This window comes from Eublepharis macularius, chromosome 4 (genome assembly GCF_028583425.1).
Source record: "Eublepharis macularius isolate TG4126 chromosome 4, MPM_Emac_v1.0, whole genome shotgun sequence".
NCBI classification, from domain to species: Eukaryota; Metazoa; Chordata; class Lepidosauria; order Squamata; family Eublepharidae; genus Eublepharis; species Eublepharis macularius.
This window is the reverse complement of record NC_072793.1, coordinates 33070578-33093395: the sequence shown is the minus strand read 5'-3', so window position 1 is coordinate 33093395 and position 22818 is coordinate 33070578. Positions and strand designations below refer to the sequence as shown.

Genomic DNA, 22818 nt, shown 5'->3' with positions numbered 1-22818 from the left:
CAGGGGCCTGGGGGGCACATAAATCCGGTCATTGTGGGTGAGGAGGTCTTGCTGGAGTTGGTATCTGGGTGGGACTGTGGGTCGGGTTGCACAGACGCTGGGCAATGCGTTGGGCCCAAGGGTCCTCCTGCGGGGTCTGCTGGATTCAGAGTTGCAGAGAGACAGGCTTGTCGGTCGTGGCAAATACCTCAGGTGTGAGAATGGTGGAGATGATGGGGGCCTTCCCATCTGGTCGGGCGAATTCTAATTTCCGGGACAGGGCATCTGCCTTCTTGTTCTGGGCACCAGGGACGTAGCGGATGGTGAACTGGAACTGGGGAAAGAATAGGGCTCACCGGACCTGGCATTGGTTCAGGTTCCGGGCAGTCTTCAGGTGTTCCAGGTTGTGGTGGTCCGAGTGCACCAGGATGGGATGCTGTGCCCCTTCCAGATGATACCTCCAGGTCGTGAAGGCAGCCTTGATGGCCAGCAACTCTCTCTCCCAGATGGTATAGTTCTGTTAGGCAGGCATGAGTTGGCGCAAGTAGTACGCACAGGGGCATAGCGGACCCTCGGGGGAGTCCTGCTGCGCCAGGATGGCCCTAGTGCAGTGTCGGAGGCATCCGCTTCGACAACGAAAGGTCGGGATGCGTCCGGGTAGCACAGGATGGAGCCGGTAGCAAAGCGGTGCTTCAGGGCTTGGAAGGCCTGCTGGGCTGCCGGGGTCCAAATGAAGGGGACTTGGGGTCTCACGAGCTGGGTCAGTGGTACCGCCATTTCAGCAAACTCAGGGATGAATTGCCTGTAATAGTTTGCGAACCCCAGGAACCGCTGGATGTCCTTCCGATTCCTGGGGGCCTGCCAGGAAACAACGGCCTCAACCTTGGCTGGATCAATCTGGAGGCCTTGGGCAGAGACACGGTGTCCCAGGAATTCCACCTCATCCCAGTCGAACTCGCACTTCTCGAGTTTGGCGTACAGCCCGTGTTGTCTCAGCCGGTGGAGCACGCTCCAGACGTGGTCGGGGTGTTTGGCAAGGTCCCAAGAGAACACCAGGATGTCATCAAGTTACATGATGACGTAATGGTCCAGTAGGTCACGGAACACATCATTTATGTACCTCTGGAAGACCGAGGGCGTATTACGTAGCCCAAACGGCATCATGAGGTATTCGAATTGGCCGTAGCGTCTTCCATTCGTCCCCCTTGCGAATCCGGATCAGATTGTAAGCCCCGCACAGGTCAAGCTTCGTAAAGCGGGTTGCTCCCCGGAGCTGGACCAGAAGCTCTGGGACCAGGGGTAGCGGGTGGCAGTCCCGAATCGTGATCTGGTTCAGGGCCCAATAGTCATGGCACAGTGAGCTCCCCTCCCTTCTTCTTCAAGAACAGGACTGGCGCTGATGTTGGGAGAGATGGAGGGCCGGATGAACCGCCCCTGCAGGTTCTTCGCCAGGAATTCCTGGAGCGCCAGGTGCTTCAGTCAGGGAGTAGAGGCGGGCAGTCGGCAGGGGCTTGTCGGGCTGCAGGTTGATCGCACAGTCATAAGGCCGGTGGGGCGGCAGTTGCTCCGCCTCCTTCTCGAACACGTCCACAAACTCAGCATAGCGGAGCGGCAGCACGGTTCCCGGGGGGCTGGAATGGGCACTGGCAAGCAGCTTCCGGGAGGGGCCCGGCTTCCTGGCGGGGAACTGGACTGCCTGGCAATGAGTGGGTTGGCGGAATGCGGACCACATCAAACTGGACTCTTCTGGCGACCCTCCCAGGAACACATGGTTTATGGCCTGGCTCGGCCCGGCCTCACCTGAAGGTTGCCGGAAGAGTCCAGTTTGACGTGGTCTGCATTCCTGGCGAAGAACCTGCAGGCCAGGCCAGGTGACCTGATCCCTCTGGCGACCAGCAACCCGATCCCTCAATGCAACCCGGTCCCTCAGCACAAGAGGAGGAGGGGTCATGCAGGGAGGAGGAGCAACCAGCGCCTCAGAGAACCCAGCCAGGCGAGGCCCCCAGAATTATTAGAGTTTTGAAACATGCCAATGGAAGAGCATCTCAAGATAAAACTGCAACTAATACTGGAACATGCCAAAAGTCTTATCTTCCTTATGATTTTCCCACCTGCCCCTCCTCTGAAATATCTGGATTTTGTCATTGTTAAACTGACACTATTGGTTGCGTGTACCACAGAGAACACCAAGTGAAATGAATTAACGGAATTCCTGCAGTAAGCTGTAAACAAACCCACAATTTATTCACTTTCACAATCACAGATACACGAGCTTATAGAAAACCAAATTCTCTTGACAAGAAATAAGTCACACATCCGCTTCCAAAATATGTTCAAGTGCAACTTATTTTGACGGTTGTATTTACATATCTGCCGCACCACAAGTGTGTAAGTCAGGAGTATCAGAGAAGATTTCGGTGACTGGTTGCTCCCATCCTACCAGCTCCACCAAACAGCCTATTGCCTGCCTGTACTGAGAGCAGACATCGATAGTCTGATTCCCACATTTCTTGCAATAAGGAGCACTCTATTTACCTGAAGGACTAGTCTTTTTTCCCGTATGTGCTGTCAAGAATAAGAGGGACCATCTTAAATTTGCATTAGTTATAAAATTTAAAAATGCATACAACCTTTATTTTTAAGTGGACCCATCTTACATTCAGGGTAAATGTGAGTAAATAGGGGGGAAAGTTAAAGCACAAACAAACCCATTGATATTATCAACGTAAATGTTTGGCATTGTAAAATAAAAAGTGTAATTCTACTTAGCCCTAGACCTATTTTTTTAAGTAAGAACACATCTTCCTTCCTGATCTTTCTATCTTTCTTCCATGCCCTTGATTCCTCATCATGTTCTCCAGGCCAAATACCAAAGCTTTTGTTCTGCACAGTTCCCATAGCAACACTGCACAGCCATCTCTCCTGCTCCTTCTCAGGATCTTAAAGAAGCAACACACCGACTGTCCCCAGAGACTACCAGGCTCCCTTCCATACCTGTCCATTGCATGCATTCCTCAGTGAAAATCCATTTATCTCATCAATGACATCCCCAACCAGCACAACCTCATCCACTTCTGCCTGGCTCTGTGGAAGCAGGTCTATGATGAAAATCCGTCCATCCAAGTATCTGCAGTGAAAAAAACCCCCAAAAACTACACACTAGCTCTTCCCGAGGAACAAGATATCATATTATTTTCAACAAAGGAAGGATAGTTGGGGCAAAATACATTTATTTATTTATTTATACTCCGCCTTTCTCACTGAGAGCCAAACCACATGATACGAATTACACACGAATGACACGAAAACTTATTTACACTTGTTCCAACATTGTTTTCAACTACACATGCCAGGACTGCAGGACCTCCATCGAACCCGTGTTCGCGGTGGCACGGGTTTTCTCCGTGTACCTCCAAGATATCCCATCATGCATCTCCACTTTGCATAGATAGGAAGCAGAAGATATAGGAAATAAGGACCCTCTGCATTGCCGACTTACTGATCGTGACCGCATACGCGTGCTGTCGTGGCTACACTGGAGCAGAAAATTTTGAATGCGTGCCTGGCCCAGGACACATGCTCATCGATAGAATGCTGGACACGGGCATTTGGGGTAAGAGAGGACTCCTGACACTCGCTCGGTCTCGTGTAATTTGAATCGTGAGGTTCGACTCTGAGACTCAAAGTGGATTACCTAGTGTGAGATTAGTACAATCAGTGGCAAGGTCAAGGGCAGGCATTTCCATACAGTGTCAAGAACATTTCCATAAACAATGTCATAGGGTAAATGAATACAAGTTTACAAAGACATAATATTAGCAAAGATCCAATATGGGGTTAAAGAATTGCTGAAACAGAACACAATCAATTCTAGGACTTACATTAAACAACATGAATCACAAGTAGTATATAGGAGTACATATTTAAAGTGACAGATAATATGTAAGGCAACATAATGGTGAAATCTATGGTTCCTAAACAATTTTAAGATGTCTGTTCAAAATACAAGGAAGATCATTCAAGAGGTGTTCTGTTACAATTCTTTCACATGAAAGAAGAGCAAGTGAGCGCCTCACACAGCTCGTCAACCTAAGCTGCCCAGCATGATTTTTTTTAAAAAAGGCCTCATCTCTCTTTCTGTGCTTGGGTAAGCAAGATGACTTTGCTAACTTGAAGAATACTAGGAAGAGAGAAAAAAGTAAAATGAAACAGCCACTGAGGGCTTTTAGCTATAGGACTGGACCAGAGAGATTCCAGTTCTACTCCCACTGAAGGCCTAATTACATGCCTGATAAGCCCTGCCCCCCCATCCATATCATTTTCCTGACTTGAAATGTCCCCAAAGGCCACTATTTGTAATGGAATGGGGCATGGAAACCTTTCCCCCTGTGGACCTTTCAGAGAAGGAAAACAGCAGAGGGGAAACGCTTAAACTGTTTCTCCCTGCATGACATCGTCCTGATCTAAATCGATGCCCACGGTCCTGGGAACTGAGTGTCAAGCACAGAACTAGCAGTGCCTGTTTGATCCAAGACTCTGTAAGGATGCAAGAAAAATGTAACACGTAGTTGGGCCCTGATTAGCTTTCTTTTCTTCGCTTTTCTATGAAAAGCAGCTGGGGGGGGGGCGTGATTTGATCAGGGAAGCAGTCCTGGGGACTGGGATGTTCAAACCATTCCCATCTGCCATTTTTTCCCAGTACATGCTTTGCAGTTCACCCCCACCTCATGCCCTAGATAAAAATGATGCATTTTAAACCCCATGGGAGGAGGAACCTGCAGGGTACGTATGTGTAGGCAATGGGGAAACGGTGAGCAAGGAAAATATTAAGCATATGCACCACTCCGGTCAAGATTACCTCCAACTGCCTTTCATTTGGGGCTCCATCATAAGCCTCTCTCTATAAAGCATGCAGGTTATCCACAAAGTTAGCGAATGATCTTGGGACAGTCAGCTTAAACTAATTCTCCTATAGTAACTTCAGTGACACTCCAGGCCGGGGCCAGGAAAAGGTTCTTTGGGTTAGAGACTGTAAGTTGTTTAAACAAAGATCCAGGCACTTGGGACAGCAGCCCATATTTCATGAAGATCTGTGATCCTTTTCACCACCTTTTAAATTATTTTACAGTGAAGCTGATGGACCTATATATCCTAGGGGCTGAATAAGCATGGAGGGTGCAGTAATTTTATACTTTTTCCTGCTCTGCTTTCCTGCTTAAAGCTGCCAAGTTCCCCAAGCTACTTTCACCTCTGCTGAGAAAAGCTTATGTGCTGCCATTAAGTTTCCTCCAAAGAACCTGAAACAACTGAAGTGGGGGGGGGGGGGGGGGAGAACAGGACATGAAATGTTTTGCAGGAAACTGGGGAGAGGCTTGAATGACTCATTCCCCCTCAGTAGCCCCCTTAAAATCACTAACCCAGCAGCTGCTTCGTAACCTAAATTTAAAACCAGAGGTAAAAAAGATCACGGAATGACACGTAGCATAGTGTGTGGCTCTGCTCTTATTCAGCACCTTAGTCACAAGAGAAATATTTCATTAACTGGAGGGCGGCAGCTAATTTACACATCCACTACAAACCATTGAGATAACCAGGGCTTTTTTTCCTGGGGAAAGAGGTGGTGGAACTCAGGACCGCACAATGTCATCACTTGGGGTCAGCTGGAACAATGGGGGAGTTTTTAAAAGTTTAAAATCGCCCTTAGCGAAAATGGTCACATGGCCAGTGGCCCCACCCCAATCTCCAGACAGAGGGGAAGTTTAGATTGCCCTCTGCACCACTGTCAGGGCAATCTAAACTCCCCTCTGTCTGGAGATCAGGGGGCGGGGCCACCAGCCATGTGACCATTTTCAAGAGGTGCTGGAACTCTGTTCCACCACGTTCCTGCTGAAAAAAAGCCCTGGAGATAACTTATATTTCAATCGCATGAACCTGACAGATGCCAAAATTGGCAGACACATTTCCTTCCTTCCTTATTAAAAAATCTTTAGCTTCCAATAGTAATAATAACAACAAAAGGTTCCACCAGCTCCTCCAAAATAGCACAGTACATATGAAGCTTTTCTTTACTTGCCCTTAGTTTCTAAGCCATTAGCACAAAATGCCATTGGATTCTTTCTCCAGCCCTGGGGAATGGGATTTTTGGACTCTACAAGCTGCTCAATAGTGCTTAACATACAGCCTAAAGTTTACATGTCAGCACAACACTGGGTTGAACTTCCATGTCAATCTTTACCTTGCACCAAGTATCCTTTTTTTCTTGCTAGTGCAGGCACAGTGCATGAATACACAAAGTTTCTTTTGGGTGGAATCATGAGTCTGAAGGTAAGCGGGCAGCACCTAGTAAATTCTCAGAAGTTGGAAGAAGGAGATAAATAGGATATCCAGTGGCCGGGACAGTTCTCCACCTTGCTTCCCTTGATTGGTAGAATCAATTATAAATCAGAATCGTGATTAGAAGAATCATTATCCAGCCTGATTAGCAGAATCAATTATGAAAAATCAACTGATAACACATTGTTTTATAACCTTTTCTTTTTGGTTCCTTTTAAGTTTGCCTTGCAAACCGACTAAGGTTGGAGTCAGTCTGGAGAAAAACTGTCTTCCTGACTCTTTAATAGAAATTTGATGGGATGCTATTGACCAGGTGATGTTATTTAGCTCCATTCAATTAAAATCTTTAGATGCCCATTTCCATTTCATCCCTGTTATAGGAACAGGACATTTTTCTCCAAGCTTGTTGGCAACCACAAGACACACATGGGTATCTTTTTCAAGGAACTGGACTTCGGACACATGGACAACAAAGCGACATAGGAGAGTAGTGAGTCTCTTACCTGAGCACCATTCCTAGCTCCCTGCAGGGGACAGTTTCATAGGTTAAGCACACCTGGAAAGCAGTATTCATCAATGTGGACTCCAGAAGCTTGAAGAAATCCTTCTTCACCATGCAGAGCCTTGGCAATGATGGGGTATTTTGCTTCCATTATTAGGACATTTACATCATGTTCTTCAAAGAAGGTTGGGAAGGGCCCTAAAGCATTCTTCATTTATCCACCAGAAAGTGATGGCAGGACCACTAGCAAGACGAAGCCAAACTGTTATATGGCTGCCTTGAGAGACGTTAAACTCTATTAAAGATCTATCCATTCCAAGACAGCATCATGGCTTGGGTCAAGTAACCCTTGATGTGTGGAGCAAATGATCAAAGCTCAGACATCCTCAGCCCAGAGGATCAACCCAACAGCAGTCTAGCCTTGTCTGGACTAAGAGCGGAACTACAAGTGACAAAAGGCACAGGTTGGACACTTGTCAGCTTCCCTCAAGTTGTGATGGGAAATGTAGGCATCCTAGTCTTGCAGCTTGGCTCTCCGACTGCTGTCCAACGGACTTTTCAACTGTCACTTGTCCAACATTCCGCCAAGCTGCCTACATTTCCCGCCAAAACCTGAGAGGAGCTGGCAAGTGTCCAACCTGTGCCTTTTGTCACTTGCAGTTCTGCTCTATGTAAATACATGGGGGAAAAACCTAATCATGGGACAGACTTCAAATGCAGCCAACCAAAGATGTGTGGAGGTACTTCAATTCACACATCACAGAGCTTCACCCCCTCCTACGTCACTGTTTATTGGATATAATAAATTGTTTAATTTTATTTTGGTTTTATGGTGTAAGCCAATCTTATTGCATTGTTTAGTAGCTAAATGATGTAATCCCGCCTTATTGAATTATTTGCTGGTCTGTCTTTCTGGCATTGTTTTATAACTCTGTAATTCGCTTTCAGTCTCAATGGAAAAGATGGATGATAAAATGAAGCAAATAACTAAAATGCCTGCCACAAGTGTACTATAGAAGCCAGAGTATCAGATAGGGTTGCTTGCTCTGGGTTAGAAAATTCCTGGAGATTTGGGGGAAGAACCTGGAGAGGGTGACATCTGGGGAGCAGGGGGACCTCAGCAGGATGTAATGCCATAATGTCTACCTTGTGAAGCATCCATTTTCTACAGGGGGGGGGGCTGATCTTTGTTGCCTGGAGATCTGTTGTAATTCTGGGGGATCTACAGTCACCACCTGGAAGTTGGGAACCCTAGTGTCAGACTAGTTTTGGGTAGGTAGCTGTGTTGGTCTACGGTAGGACAGCAGGATATGAGTCCAGAGGCACCTTAGAGACCAACAAGATTTTCAGGATGTAAGCTCTCAAGAGTCAGAGCTCCCTTTTTCAGACATTAGGAATGGAGATCTCTATGTTTGTCTTTCTGAGAACAGGAAGACAGGCCAATGGGGAGCGATTTGGATGCAGATCCAGGATCAAGCTAGATGTGCACAGAATACTCCACCTGGAGCAGAAAATCAGGGGAGAAAACTCCCTCCTGTGCTATTTTGACACAGGGAAATGGCTTTCGGGGGGGGAGCCCCTCTTCCCCCTGTGAAGGGGTCCTGAGGCTGTTTGGACTCTCCTTTATTTTTTAACTGTCATTCCCCGAAGCTGCTGTGTGGCTGCAGGGAACTTGAGTTTCCCAGACTCGACTCTTTAAAAACCTGCCCATCTAGCATGGAATCAAGCCTCTTGAGAAGACAGATTTATTTTTTTTTGGTTAGGGTGAACATAATGAAGAATATAAAGTTTTCTTTTCAATCAGAGTTGCTCTATATAGAAGGGCAGGGGAAGCCTCACCACAATGTGAATTTATTTAGGGAGGCAGAGTTCAGGAGAGACACCGTTTTCCTGTCTGCATCTCCGTGAGCTACGTTTAAAAATATTAAGTAAATCACTAACCCAGAGCAAAGGCGCCATTTTGACTATTTTCCTCAGGTGTGAAAATGCTGAAGGCCGGCGCCCTTTATAAATGACAACAGGGGAACATAATAAAGCAAGTCACAAGAGAAGGATATCTACAACTTCTTACCGGAAGCTGCCAGCTTTCATCCAAGAAGCTGGAATTCTACAAACAAAGTACAGCATAATGTGAGAAGTTAAGCAAGAAGTTTTTGAGGAAAGTATGCTGGGACGTGGATCACTGGGAAGGTTAGATCCAGCACAGCAAGAACTCCTGATCTCTGAGCGTAATTTTCTTGGCTTCCCCCTCCCATGACAATCTGAAATGTCCCTGAAATTCTGCTCCCAAGGGAGAGGGGACTGTGGAAATGCTGTCTTGCATCCCCCCCCTGTCTGTGAATTACATAGGCTGAAATACATCCCACCACTCCCACAGCCAACTATTACTGTACCTGCTCATCAAGTGAGAAACTCATTTCTGTCACCACAAGCATCATAGACAGGAAAGGCTCTGAAAAGGGAAGATAAAGATTACTTGTCACCATCTGATCTCTGACAGCCCTTATTTTCAGTAAGTCATAGGGATATTGAAGAGGCCACAATACATCAGGGAGTTTTAAATTTTGTCTCAGTAAGAGTAGGCCTCTCTACAATAATGTCCTATCCCCTGCCAAAATAATTAATACCGTACAAGGCAGTTTTCTACAGTAGCTCAAAGGGTAAACGTATCAGAACATAAAATCTTGTAAGGTCACAGCCAAAGATGCCATTTCCCATGGAGGAATCTTCCATCCTCAGAAAGAGTCTTCTCTGAATGGAAGGAATTCTTCCATGAACAGGAGATTTCTTTGGGACTTGACAGGCTCCTTTGAATTCAATCCTACAAATAAAAAGTTTTCCCCACTGAGCACTGTGACTAGAATGTTGCCTAAAGAGACACAGGCTATCTGACTATCTATTTTGCCCTTATAAGGAGAAAGACATAAACTGGAACTCTGTCTCTAGTTCAAATGCAGAATGAATTCAAAGAATTAAAAACGACATAGCAGCCGTTTCCTGGGTTGGATCCAGCAGAAAACTGTAGCTGATGAAATGGGGTGCATTTTTTGCTGATTCTCCGTCCCTCTGGCAAACCTCCAACTTTGCCCTCACGTTGTTCATGGGAGCCCCCTGTCCCCTAGGAGCAGCATTTCAGTGAGCAGTTTGGCATGTAGCAGGAGAAGGGAGGTGAAGAAGTTTTGCTTTGCTGATGGAAATTCCTTCTGTCTCAATAGACATTTTGCATAGGATCCAACCCACTGTGCAGAGATCACAATTGTGTCATTTGCAGCCCCCAGTTACATAATTAAACCCACTGTTTACATAACTCCTTGGATACTGAGAGAAGTGTGGAGACGACAACTCTGAATCCTACCATGGTGTTGCACGCAGCTGCCTGTCACAGTTATGGATGTCACATAGTCAACCTTTAAGTAGCTACTGTGTGGCACTCATTTGCATCTCAACATATCAATATAACCTAAATGTATCATGATGACATGACCTTTTAACTTCTGTAAATTTTTGTTTGAGCAGAAGGATGAATGATAGGGTAAGTGATTGTGAAAGGCCTGAAAAGGATCCAGAAGAGTTGAACAGGAAGTAATGGAGATAACAATAGATGTCTCTAGGGGGAGTTCCGGCACCTCTTGAAAATGCTTGGCAATAGTGTGTGAAAATAATATTATTTCAAAGAATTTCCCTCTTGAGAGTTCCGCCACCTCTTTTCCCAGAAAAAAAGCCCTGGATGTCTCCAAAGAAGACAGACACAGAAAACTGCAACAAAACAAGAGTCAGAAGGACAGAGTCAGCAAGAAGAGGCAGACATGAGGCTTCTTACAAGTTAGCAATGAGTTAACAGAGTATGAATGTTGCAGGCTGACTGGTCTCAACTGGATTCTGCTGAGATGCCAGCCCCTGGGAGGGCTACAGAAACATAAGGTGAGACCAATATTGAATAAAGATAAAGGACCCAGCAACCTGACCCTAATGGTGGTCAGACCCACTGCCACCATGGAGGTGGCAGAAAGGCCGCGCTGGGGGTGAGCTCCCCCACGCTGCACCTCAGTCTCTGCAGCTGACGTGGAGGTGGTGGGAAGGCCACACAGGGGGGGCTCCCTCACACTGCACCTCAGTCCCCGCAGCTGCCATGGAGGCGGTGAGAAGGCCACGTGGGGTGGGGGTGGGGCTGCCCTGCACTGTGCCTTTCTGCCAGCTCTGCAGGAAGGCCTCTGAGGAGCCACGAAGGCAGGTCCTCAGAGGAGCCTGCAACCAACAACTCTCCTTTTATCCTGCCGCAGGCACACCACAGGGTCTTCAGTGCGCCTGCACCAGAATAAGAGGTGAGTTGTTGGGGATACGACTCAATAAAAGAAGCTACATCCTCCAGTTTGCAGGATCTGAGCAAGTCAGTTAATGATATGACATTTTAGAGGTCTTTCATTCATAGGATCGCCATAGGCCGGAGGTGACTTGACTACACATAACACAAACATAGCCTCATGTAACTCCAAGTGATTATCAGCCAATCAAAGCCCATTGAACTCCATCGGATGGAAGAGGATGAATAAGCCTCAGTTTAAAAAGGGAGGGGGACTTCTGTCCTGGGACAGGGACTTGGAATCTCTAGTTATGAGCATCATATTAGCCAGGATTTTTATTAGGTTTCTTTTTAGGTAAGAGGGTAGGCTTAGGGGGGAAAGCTTATTTTTAGGTAATAAAGAAGTACCCTGATAAAAGCCCTGAGCTGTATGGTCCAGGTAGCCTGATCTCATCAGATCCTGGAAGCTAAGCATGATAATAAAGCCTTGAGCCTAGAATACAGTTGCTTCAGAGCCTCATACTAATCGTTCTTGTCCGACAACCAGGCCGGACTTGGGAACCCTCCCAGAGCCACACCCAGAACCCAGACTGGCAGCCCCACCATCCAGCCTTGCCACCCTTGGCACTCACCCGACAAGGAGGAAACAAGCAGCAGCAAGGAGGAGACAGGCAGCAAAGGCACCAACAGAGAACTGGAACGCCAAAGAGGGCCCAGGTGTTGACAAGCCCTGGTCAGCAGGAGGCAGGCTAGATGGCAGCTCCTGGGTCCTAGCCACCGCCCGCTTCCCACCCAGGCCCTTAGAGCGGCCCAGCCTAGCTGGAGGAAGAGGGCACAGGGGGCAGAGACAGTCAGCCCACGCCACCACAGGCAGCAGATCATGGGCAGCACCGGTGGCACAGGGCCACACCCCAACCCAGTGGCAGGCACGGGAAGAACTACAGCCCAACAACCCAGCAAACAGGCTAGAGGGGATGGAAAAGGGCCAGGAGAAGCTGAGGGCAAAACAGGCACAGCTATGGCTACCTAAGGCAGCCAGGGCAGCAGCTAAGCTGTTGGGGGGTGGGGCTAGGAGGTGGTGCCTGGGAATGGTGAGGGGATAAAAGGGAGGTCCACCCACAAGTGGAGGAGGGAAGAAGGAGATTGAGAGGAGAGTGTAGGAGCAGGAGGTTTGTTTCTGGAGTGGAGGTCAGTCTACTCAGGGTTGTAGAGAGGCCTCTGGGAAGTACCCATGGCCCAATCACCCTGCTTCTGAAACCTTCAGGAGACAATATCCCTGCAGCTAAGAGGGGCTAGTGGGCCAACAGTGGTGGAGTAGACCCAAAGGCCAAGAAGCAGATGTCAGGCAGGCGGCGAGTGAGCACCACCATGGCAGAAAGAGACACGTGAAGGGCGGGGCACGCCTGAGCCTGACAGTTCTCCAGTAACTGCCACATATGATCTATCTCTTCAATGTTATTTCAACTAATTAGCTTTTGATGTCACAGTCTAAAATCCAAAATTTGAAGCTGAAGTCAACATTCAGCCTTACCAACCTGACTGTAACTAAAATTCAGCTTCTGTGTTATATTGCAAATGGTGTAATTTTATTTGCCTTGTTTATACTTTCTCCGTATTATTGATTGGATTTTATCCATATTTTTTACATTTCTGTAAATTTACATATACAAGTACATACACTTTAGTATTCCATTCACTGTACTGTTTATGATCCTCTCTTTCTTTATGTAGATTGTTCAAAGGTCCTTTTTTCCCTTACTGTTTTTCTGCTGAAGCAAAGTGCAGCATAAATTTGGGCAGTGAATGCTGCCATTGAAATCTGGTAGCATTTTGTCATTCATCAGTACAAAATTCCAGAACCCAGTAGCTGGACTATTACAAATCAAAGCATGGTTCTTTTCATTAGCCTGAGTTACAATCTCATTCAGTGCTGTAATGCTGTTTTAAAAAGTCTCTCTCAAAGTGTAGATCAAAATAGTGCAAAAGCACTATACGGTGTGGAAATCTTACCCAAAAAATCTTCATTGCCCAGGATGGAGGTCACTGGATCATACCACTGAAATCAGATTTTTGTTTATGTTAAAAGGCATAATTAGCACAATTTAAATAAGTTGGTCACAAAAGCATCAGAAAGAAGGGATTCCTGAAAACCAGAATGTCTGTAGAACATTAACTGACTTGTTAGAGATTAGGGTGCTATTGGTGACTAGAACTAGACTAGAAGGGCTGTTTTCACATGTCTTTCCCCCTCATAGAAAATCGCGCAAAATTTACCAAACGACGGCATCTTCATGGCACGATTTCCCATCATGACTCTGTTTCCTGGCGTAATGACATCATAAATCACAGCACGAAACGGAGTCATGATGGGAAATCGTGCCACGAAGACACTGTCGTTCCATAAGTTTTGCGCAATTTTCCACGAGGGAAAGACATGTGAAAATGGCGAAGATCTCAGCTAGACTAGAAGGCAAGATTTAAAGAACCACTGTAGATTCTTCATCTAAATCAAAATGATAAACTGAAGCATTTAAGGAAGAACATGTTTATTGTAGCCTAGATATGGTTAAAAACACCGAGTTGGACTTCAAACTTGCAGAATCCCTCCACTTGGATATTAAGATAGGCATATCACACATATAACAGGCATTAAGCAAAGACCTCAGATTGCCTTTAAGTCCCAGGTAAATTTACACAGACATGAAGCATGTTTTCATTCTTCTAACTTCCTCCCTCTTTCCCCAAATTACTCTGGATTATTTCATGTTCCCACCTCAAGCAGCCGGGGAGATCTGACCAGCTGCTGAATAGTCACGGCTAGGAGCTTCCCATTCAAAGCCTGACGCAGGAAGTACCGCCCTCTGCCTTGCACCCTGAGCACCTTCTCACAAGAATTTGTTTTCTCAATCATGATTGACAGACGGGTCATACTATAGGGAAAAAGAAGACATCATTACCCTGAACTCCATTTGTCTTTTCAGTTTGCTTTAACGAAACAAGTATATTGTTTAAGTTCCACTCAAAATGGGGATGATTACAATTCAGGCTGAAAAATCACGTGCCGCCTGCAATTCCTTCTTGAAAGCATCATCAGGGTCAGCATTAAGTATTATAGGAATAATAAATTCTGCTCTAAAGGAAAATATTCCCACCCCACCCCCGGCCACCAAAGGCCACTATGTAAACCTCAAACGAGGTAAAGAAAAGGCAAAGCACACAAACAAGGGCTCCAGAGCTGATTAAAAATTCTGCGCTCTTCTAATTATGATACAACTTCAGGACAATGCTTTACAGACCTTGGGGTAACAGGTTAAAGGAAAACAAGAAGCAGAAAATCAAGATTCTTTTGTCTCTTGTGTTTTTGTTCTACCCTTCCCCCAGTGAGCTCCGTTTCTATTTGTCCTTTTATCTCACATCAATCCTGTCAGACAGGTTAAGCTGAGAGACAGTGACTGGATTCAGGTCAGCCTGTGAGCTTCACGACTAAATGGGGATTTGGAGCAAGACCGTTTAACCCTCTACCCACTACCCCACTTTGGCTCTCCTTCCCTCTTATCTCTGCAGCCTCTCAAGCTGCTACTGCAGACCACTTACCTGCGATGGGTCACCTGGTGAGGAAGCTGTTCTATCCAATGCCAATAGTCCCTCCTCTTGAAACCTAGAACTGGTTCTGCAGAAGACAAGAAGAGTTTATTTGACAAAAATGAAAACGCAGAAGACCATTATATTGCACAAGCAAACACCACTATTTATTTTTATTTTTATGTTTCTGTAATGGTAGCCTCACAAAACTAGCTCCAAGGAAATGGAAATTAGAGCATATTTACATCAGGAAAGACTGCTGGAGGTTCAAAGTGACGTGGCTGGCTGCCACCACAGCGAGGCAACTAAGGAGGGGGAAGCATCTGGTTCTCTTAATGCATGGATCAACAATCTGTGCGTAGACAAAGGCCTATGACAGGCTGTGTGGGTGTCAAAATTTTCTACAGTATACAAACTTAGTGTCTGCACAGACTGCAAGAAGTCCATGCTCATGCACAGATGGATGATGCATACATGACAAACTGGATGCACGCTCCTTCCCTGTTCATCATGCTGCAATTGGTGACCTTTTTTGCCACTTCAGGCTCTCACACACGCTATGTCTGATGATCAACGTTTCAATTTTTAACCGGATTCACTAAAGGGACCCGAGGAATTAGTTTTGCGAGGGTATCGAATCCTTCTGCACTGCAGAAATATAAAGATCGACATTCGTTAGGAAGAATCCAAGAGGGATAAAGAGGTTAGATGTGTATGTCTGTTCAGGGCATGGCCACCATCACTCTTTACCGCTGGGCCTCAGTCCCAAAGGCAAGAGAGTTCTTGCACTCAGGTTCTTCTTCTTCCAACCCTGATATACATCCAACCTCAAAGCTCTTTATCTCCCTCTCGGAGGGCTATGAGAGGCTGCAGGGGAATCCTACGAAGGTTTAAATAGCTCCCCCTGTAGGTCCTGCAGCTCCATTCCTTTCTTCCTTTCATATTCAGGCAAGGCTCTTCTGATTCATCATTGGCCCCCAGCCTCTGGCCCAGCCCAGAGCCCACAACCAGTCTTGTTAGCTGAGAACATTGTGGCTGGTCTCCAGGATAATGGCGTGGTTTAATGGGTGGCATTGGGCAGTCAACTGCACTCAGTGTTTTGTGGTGCTTCCCCATCTGCACCAAGCACAAGTCTGGAGTTATAAGGCATGAAGGAGGCTGCTCAGGGCCTTAGGCTCCCTCTCCACCACTGTATCCTTGGACTTCTTCTCAGACACCAGGTAAGATGGAGGTCCTAGACCCCTGCAACAGTGTGCACTACAGAAGTGCCTCCCTTTTATTCCTGTCACAGAACATGGGTTTTCTGGTGACAGAACAGAATGAAATCAGAACAGAATCTCTCTCCTATCTTTGCACATTAAAGTAAAACAAGTTCAAGGTGCTCCTCTCACCCCATTCTAGTTTTATGTTTACATGCCAATGGATTATACACCTGTGTGGAGCCTCCAGCCTTCCTGATTTGCCACTATGCAGATCACCTTAACATATAATAATAACATTCGATTTATATACCTCCCTTCAGGATGACTTAACACCCACTCAGAGCAGTTTGCAAAGTATGTCATTATTATCCCCACAACAACAAACACCCTGTGAGGTGAGTGGGGCTGAGAGAGCTCTGGAAGAGCTGTGACTGACTCAAGGTCACCCAGCTGGCTTCAAGCAGAGGAGTGGGGAATCAAACCCGGCTCTCCAGATTAGAGTCCCACGCTCTTAAACCACTACACCAAATCAATAAACCCTATGCTGAACAGGTCATACAGGCTGAATTGTCCTTTTCTGTCCTGCTATTACCCTCTTCTCCAAGCAACTCTGGCCGAATCATCTATATGCCCACATAACATCCACCCATGGCACAAAGACAATCACTCACGCTTTATTCCTTTCCGAAGGATCATTTCCAGGATCTCACAAAAGGGGTGTATGTGAGGGGAAGTGTCTGTACAAGGGCTACTGCCTTCTTGAAGACTGCGAATACATACTGTGAGAAAACAGAACGCGTAACAAACATTACATTCAAAATAAAGACTGGCAATAGTATTAAAAATCTATTCATTTTTGTTATTGTAATTGTTTCTTCTTCTTCTGTACACTGTAGTTCTAAACCGAATCACGGTGACTACTGAGTTTGCCTTCAGTGGCTGCACACTTCTATCGCTATCTGGGCGATGGCATGTATACCACTTTAGGTTAGGGATCAGCCTCAATGTTGGCCCTTTCCAGAACTGTATACATTAATGGTATTGCGATTTTTTAAAATGCCCTTCTGTTTCTAGAAGGAACAATTTGCTTCTTGGATTAATTACTGTAATGTGCTTTACTTGGGACTGCTCCTGAAAACTGGCCAGACGCTTTAGCCGGTACAGAATTCTGGGTCCTAACATATTGGCTGGAATGGGACACAGAAGGGATGTTTCTTTTGTCCTTGATCAGTTGCTTCTTGGCCAATTTATTTCAGGGAATGAGATACTTGGACAGCTTGGGCCTAGCTAATCTAAAAAAGCACCTTCTCCCATGTGAATTTCGCTGACTGTCTATACAATCAGGTGACCATGAGGGAAAATAAAGTGCTGGCCTCAGGCATTAAATTTTGCCCCCACTGGGGTGGGGGGGTGGGGAGAGAGCTAATCTTCCTTCCTCATTCCCTGGAGTTCAAACTCTTGCAAGATGTTCAAGAATCCAGGAAGCCCTACTGGGAATGCAGGGCTCCCAGTGCTGTGCTTAAAGGTATCTGGGAAACAAAGAGGGAAGGAATATTCAGTTTTAGCTCCTGGGTGGGGGTGATAAAAGGCATTAAGTTGAGTTCCAGATGCGGCAGCAGTATCTCGAGTGGCATGCCCTGTTGAATCACTACCTTCTATGAGCCATTGCTCATCCTCAGGAAATTAGATCTCTTGAGCACTTTCTCTCTGGTAGTGCCACAATTTTGCAATTCCCCAGTGCGGACAACCATAGATATTTAACTTGAGCTACCTACTTCCAGCCATCCTTTAAGCTACATTTAGCTACCTTCTTACATTATAAACAGTTTTAAAAATTATTTTTACAGTTTAAACTGATGAATCAATGGGATTTTCTTTGGCTAGTTCTCAGTTTATAGGGGGGGAGGGTTGAGGCCTTTGCTTATAAAGTGTGAGATATCATCCTTTCTAAGACTTTTCTGTTAAGGTGTTTTATAGCATAGGGCACAATCCAGTCCACCTGGATGTCCTTCTGAGCAAGCCCCACAGCAATGAAGGGATGCCCCCTCCCCCACACTTCAATAAGGCCTGTACAGGAGAATCTCACAAGCCGAATGTGCCAACAGTTTTCTGTTTAATGCTTGTAACCAGGGCTTTTTTTCTGGGAAAAGAGGTGGTGGAACTCAGTGGGTTGCCCTTGGAGAAAATAGTCACATGGCTGGTGGCCCCGTCCCCTGATCTCCAGACAAAGGGGAGTTTAGATTGCCCTCTGCACCGCTCAGCGGCGCAGAGGGCAGTCTAAACTCCCCTCCGTCTGGAGATCAGGGGGCGGGGCCACCAGCCATGTGACCATTTTCAAGAGGCTCCGGAACTCCGTTTCACTGTGTTCCAGCTGAAAAAAAGCCCTGCTTGTAACCCATTTTGGAGGACAAGAGCTGAGCAATAAACAAACAAATAAAAGTGACAAACAGTGCAAACAAATAAAAGTGACAAACAGTGCAAACAAATAAAAGTGACAAACAGTGCAATCCATTGACATCAAAGGACTGAAAAGGGTGCAATTCTGCTTAGGATTGCACGGAAAGTCACCTACCCACTCCTGAATGCATTACACTGGGCTGGGTTCTGCAAATATTGATTGTTCTCTTGGAATTTTATGCTCCACCCTTCTGTGCCAACATGTGCAAAATGTACTGTAAATCCATCGGAATAAGGAAGTAGTATAATGTTATTTACTATTAATTTGCACTTTTTTATTAGGACCAACTAAAATATTAGAAAATGGTGAGCAAGATTTGAATTCCCAGGAACTCTACATCAGGCTGGATGAAAGAAATAGCCAAGGGAGGCATATCAGGGGATGACAGAAAAGAGGCTAGTCTGCAACTAATCTAAAAACAATATGCAGGACACGTTGCAAACTTAAGCCTAAAATGATAGGTTCCACTTTAAGCACTTTTCAGCCCTTTTCCCATTATTGGTGAGTATTTTTTTTTTAAAAAAAGAAATGACAGTTCACAAAACTCTTGAACCAGATTTTTGAACAGGCACATGAGAAGTTTGATTTACAAAAGCACTGTGATCTTCTGGTGCATTATGTGGCATATGTTGTTTTGATTTTAACTGGATTATATGGGCAGGATGCCAAAGGTTTCAAAATGTACTGAAGGCTTCTAGAATGGGGAAACCAAAAAATTACTGTTACATTCTCAAGGTAAAAGTGAAAGTGGCAAATTTTTTGCTTCTCTATCCCACCAGCCTTTGATATGTTTTAAAAACTATTCTCCATCCAGCACCGACTAATTCAATGACCTCTGTAAGACATCCTCTATAGCATTTTAAGATTCTACAAAGTGCCGGCCAGCGGTTCTTCACCAGGCCCAAAACTGGATTATTCAGGAGGCCTTTCTTGCACAGGTAATAGGAATAATGGTTCAAAGACATGCTTCGATAAAGAGATAGGGACTGTAAACTATACTACTGTTACTGTCATTTATTATGTTATGTCAAATTGCTTATGTTTCGTTTCAACATTGGCTGTTTCCACATATCCTTATAGGAACGGCTCACTCACAGAATGCTAGCAGCTTTCCCCCAGGAATCCAGACGTCTCCGTTTGCAAAACAGTTGCAGGTTGTTTGGTTTCTGTTTTTTCAGCGCCTTTTCTGAGACTGCACTTTCCTGTGGTCCCCAAAAAGGCACCGAAAAACAGAAACCAAACAGCCTGCAACTGTTTGCAAGCGGAGACATCTCTGGATTCCTGGGGGAAAGCTGCCAGCGTTCCATGAGTGGGCCATTCCTATAAGGCTGTGCGGAAACGGCCATTGTTTCTGCTCTGTATCAGATTTCTGCTTGTTTTTATAACTCTACCCTATTGTATTGTTTGCTGAATGCTCCAGCTGTTGATTGTATTGAACCTCACTGTGTAATCCCCCTTTAGTTTTTGTGAAAAAAGTGACTAAAAATAAGTGTAAACAAATCTTACTTCCTCCCATTTTGTTTTTTTTTTGAACGAATGATGGAAAGTTCAGGAGGAACTCCAAAGATTGCTCACTCTTTGATGGCATTTTGATTGTCCTTGCAACAAGGGTTTGGTTTTACCACCCGTATTTAACCGCAGTGAATTCTGCATTCCTCTAACCTCCTGTAAAATAAGATGTGATGCACGCATCTTACTTGCACTAAAAATGCACCTATTCTAGACATATCTTGGTTAAACTAATATCTATTTTTATTTTATTTTAACATTTTACACTGCCTTTCCTTATGGTTCAAGGCAGCTTACAATAGCAGATTAAAAACATTTACATTTAAAACTAAAATAATGATAAATGGAGGAAGGGGTGTGTGCTCAGAAACAGGATCATTTTGAAGTAAAAATAATTTAACCTGAGAGGGGAGACGTCATTGCTATCTAATGAAAAAGGTTCTTTCCTACAAAAGCTCACACCGTGATAAATTGATTAGATGTTAGGGTGCCACGGGGTTCTGCTTACAGAGTTTTGAAGCAATGGGTGTTTTGGAAAAGGGATATCCATTATGTTCTACGTTTTGGACTATGAGGTAGTTGCACCTAAAACCATCATCGTTTTATTTTGTTCATAGTTTTGCCATTAAAAAATAATTAAACCTGTTCCCTTTCAGGACAATGTCCAACAAGTCTTTTGTGAGCCGGAAAACTAAAAGTATTAAACTTGTACGATTTCAGACTTTAGAACAGTCTGTGCCCTTCCCCCTCACCCGTCTCAGTTTCTTATTGTTTACAGCCGTCTAGTGTATGAAGGTTTTATTTTAAGTAGAAAACTATTCTATAGAAAAATACTCGTTTTGAACAAATGTGGAGTTCTTTATTAACTTTTCTACTTTGCAGAAAAGTGCTCTCTCTGCAGAGTTCTGTGGCTTGCATACTTTCCCCTAGAAGGTGCCCCAACAAAAGGTGTAATTTTATTATCTTGAACAAACATGGCAATAAGGAAGGAAGGTTTCCTCTGGTTACATTTTTCTTCTTTTCTCTGTTAGATAGTAGATAGTAATTAGGTAGGAGAACATTTTGAGGGAGAGCTGAGTTAAGGGTGGCAAAGTTATGACTCTGCGCAGTTCGTGCCTGAATCCCCCAAGAATCCTCTAATATAAGAATTCTGCAGGGAAACTGCCCCCAAATTACATCCAGCAACATATATGCTGCTGTCATCATAGTATCCAACCATCCCATCATAGATTTGTTACTTGGGTGTTAAGTCCCTGCATAAAAGGAAAAGTGCTTCAAAAACGTGCATGTTTGGAGCCGCACGTTCTGAGATCCCACACACCATTAAAGTGGGCACAAGAAGCTCACTGGATGCCATGTGAGTTCCATTTAAATGGCATGAATCTCTTGAGTTAAAAAAAAGGGGGGTTTAGATCTAGCTAGGGTTGCCAGCCTCTTGGTAGTGACTGGAGATCTCCCAGAATCACAACTGGTCTCCAGGCCACAGAGATCAGTTCACCTGGAGAAAATGGCTACTTTGGGGGGTGGACTGTATGGAATTCTGCCATGCCCAGGTCCTTTCCCTCCCCAAAGCCCACCTTCTCCAGGTTTCACCCCCCAGATCTTTAGGAATTTCCCAACTTGGAGCTGGCCATCCTAGATCTAGCCTGTTCTCCGAGTTTGTCACAGAACAGATCCCCTCCAACCTCACATCTGCGTAGCACATTTCTTCCCCTTGGCAACTGGGTACAGAATTAGGATAGCTCCACTTGCCTCCCAAAATCCTATGTTCCTAAGAAGCCACATAACCAGAACAGATCTCTGGCCTCCTTTCACCCGGCGCCTTGAATTCCTCTCTCCTTCCACGGATCTGCCGCTCAGCCCCACACTTCCACCCTCTCACCTTTCAGGGTTCCCAGCAGCGGCTCTTTCCCACTCATGCTGCGCTCCTTTGCCTCGCTCAGCTTTTCCTTCAACAGCAGCGGCCGCTTCTCGACGCGAGCTCCAGTGTCTCCACCCAGTGGAATCCGGCCGCAAGCGACTCCCTTCCGCAAACATGAAGCAGCATTGTGGGAGGTGGCTTTTTTCTTAGCAAGCAGGGAGCAGGGAAAGGGGGCAAGATCGGAGGGGCAGGCAGGGAGAAAACAAACTGCTTTGCTTAGGGACAGGAAATATTAGTGTATCCCATATATGTAATTCGTTTTATCTAGAAAAGACTTACAGGCTGCTTCCACACACGTTGGATGAGCCACTTTCAATACTCTTTTTAGTGAAAATTTGGAACTGCTTTTCCATGGCCATTTCCACACACGTTGAATAATGCACTTTCAATGCACTTTCGCAGTCCTTTAGAAGGATTTTTTGTTCCACACATGGGCCGTTTCCACATGCTGTTAAAGAGATGGTCTACTTACTGAAGGCTGGCGTTTTTTTTACAGATTCCATATGCCTCCGATTTCAAATAGGAAGCAGGCAGTTTGTCTTGTGTCTGATCAGCGTCCTTGACCCGGCACAAGAAAGAGCGGGAAATCCCGGTCTCAGAAAAGACGCTGATTAGACGCAAGACAAACTGCCTGCTTCCGATTTCAAATCGGAGGCATCCGGAATCTGAAAAAAAACACCAGCCTTCAGTAAGTAGACAGTCTCTTTAACAGCATGTGGAAACGGCCATGGAAAAGCAATTCCAAATGTTCACTAAAGCGTATTGAAAGTGGATTATCCAATGTGTGTGGAAGCAGCCATGGGTGGAACAAAAAATCCACTTCCAAAGGATTGCTAAAGTGCATTGAAAGTGCATTATTCAACGTGTGTGGAAGCAGCCTTACAGACAGCGATCAGATACGGGATATCCCTTCTCCTCCCTATTTTGGGCTACTTCGCTAGTTTTGGAACATTGATACTTTAGCCCTTGCAACAAGTCCCGAAACAAAAGCGCCAAGAATGGAGCTCGTTCTCCTATAGGATATAATGCAAA

General features: G+C 45.4%; 1 protein-coding gene across 8 annotated transcripts in view; it reads right to left on the bottom strand.

Annotated features, from left to right (window-relative positions):
- The window catches only part of LOC129328396 (uncharacterized), a 46859-nt gene that overhangs the window by 12494 nt on the left and 11547 nt on the right, over positions 1 to 22818 (bottom strand). For 2 of the 8 annotated variants that reach the window (XR_008596872.1, XR_008596873.1), the window contains exons 1-9: positions 21748 to 22142; positions 16570 to 16677; positions 14709 to 14784; positions 13888 to 14044; positions 13125 to 13170; positions 9208 to 9266; positions 8886 to 8921; positions 6816 to 6868; positions 2974 to 3106 (exon numbers count right to left, since the gene is read on the bottom strand). Coding sequence is in view for 6 of the 8 variants with exons in the window: in XM_054977435.1 (XP_054833410.1) it covers positions 2974 to 3106; positions 6816 to 6868; positions 8886 to 8921; positions 9208 to 9266; positions 13125 to 13170; positions 13888 to 14044; positions 14709 to 14784; positions 16570 to 16677; positions 21748 to 21784 (705 nt within the window). In the remaining 2 variants the exon portion in view is untranslated. Of the gene's footprint in view, positions 1 to 2973; positions 3107 to 6815; positions 6869 to 8885; positions 8922 to 9207; positions 9267 to 13124; positions 13171 to 13887; positions 14045 to 14708; positions 14785 to 16569; positions 16678 to 21747; positions 22143 to 22818 lie in introns of those variants that run through there. The other 6 variants (XM_054977433.1, XM_054977436.1, XM_054977435.1 and 3 more) reach the window with 5 other exon arrangements.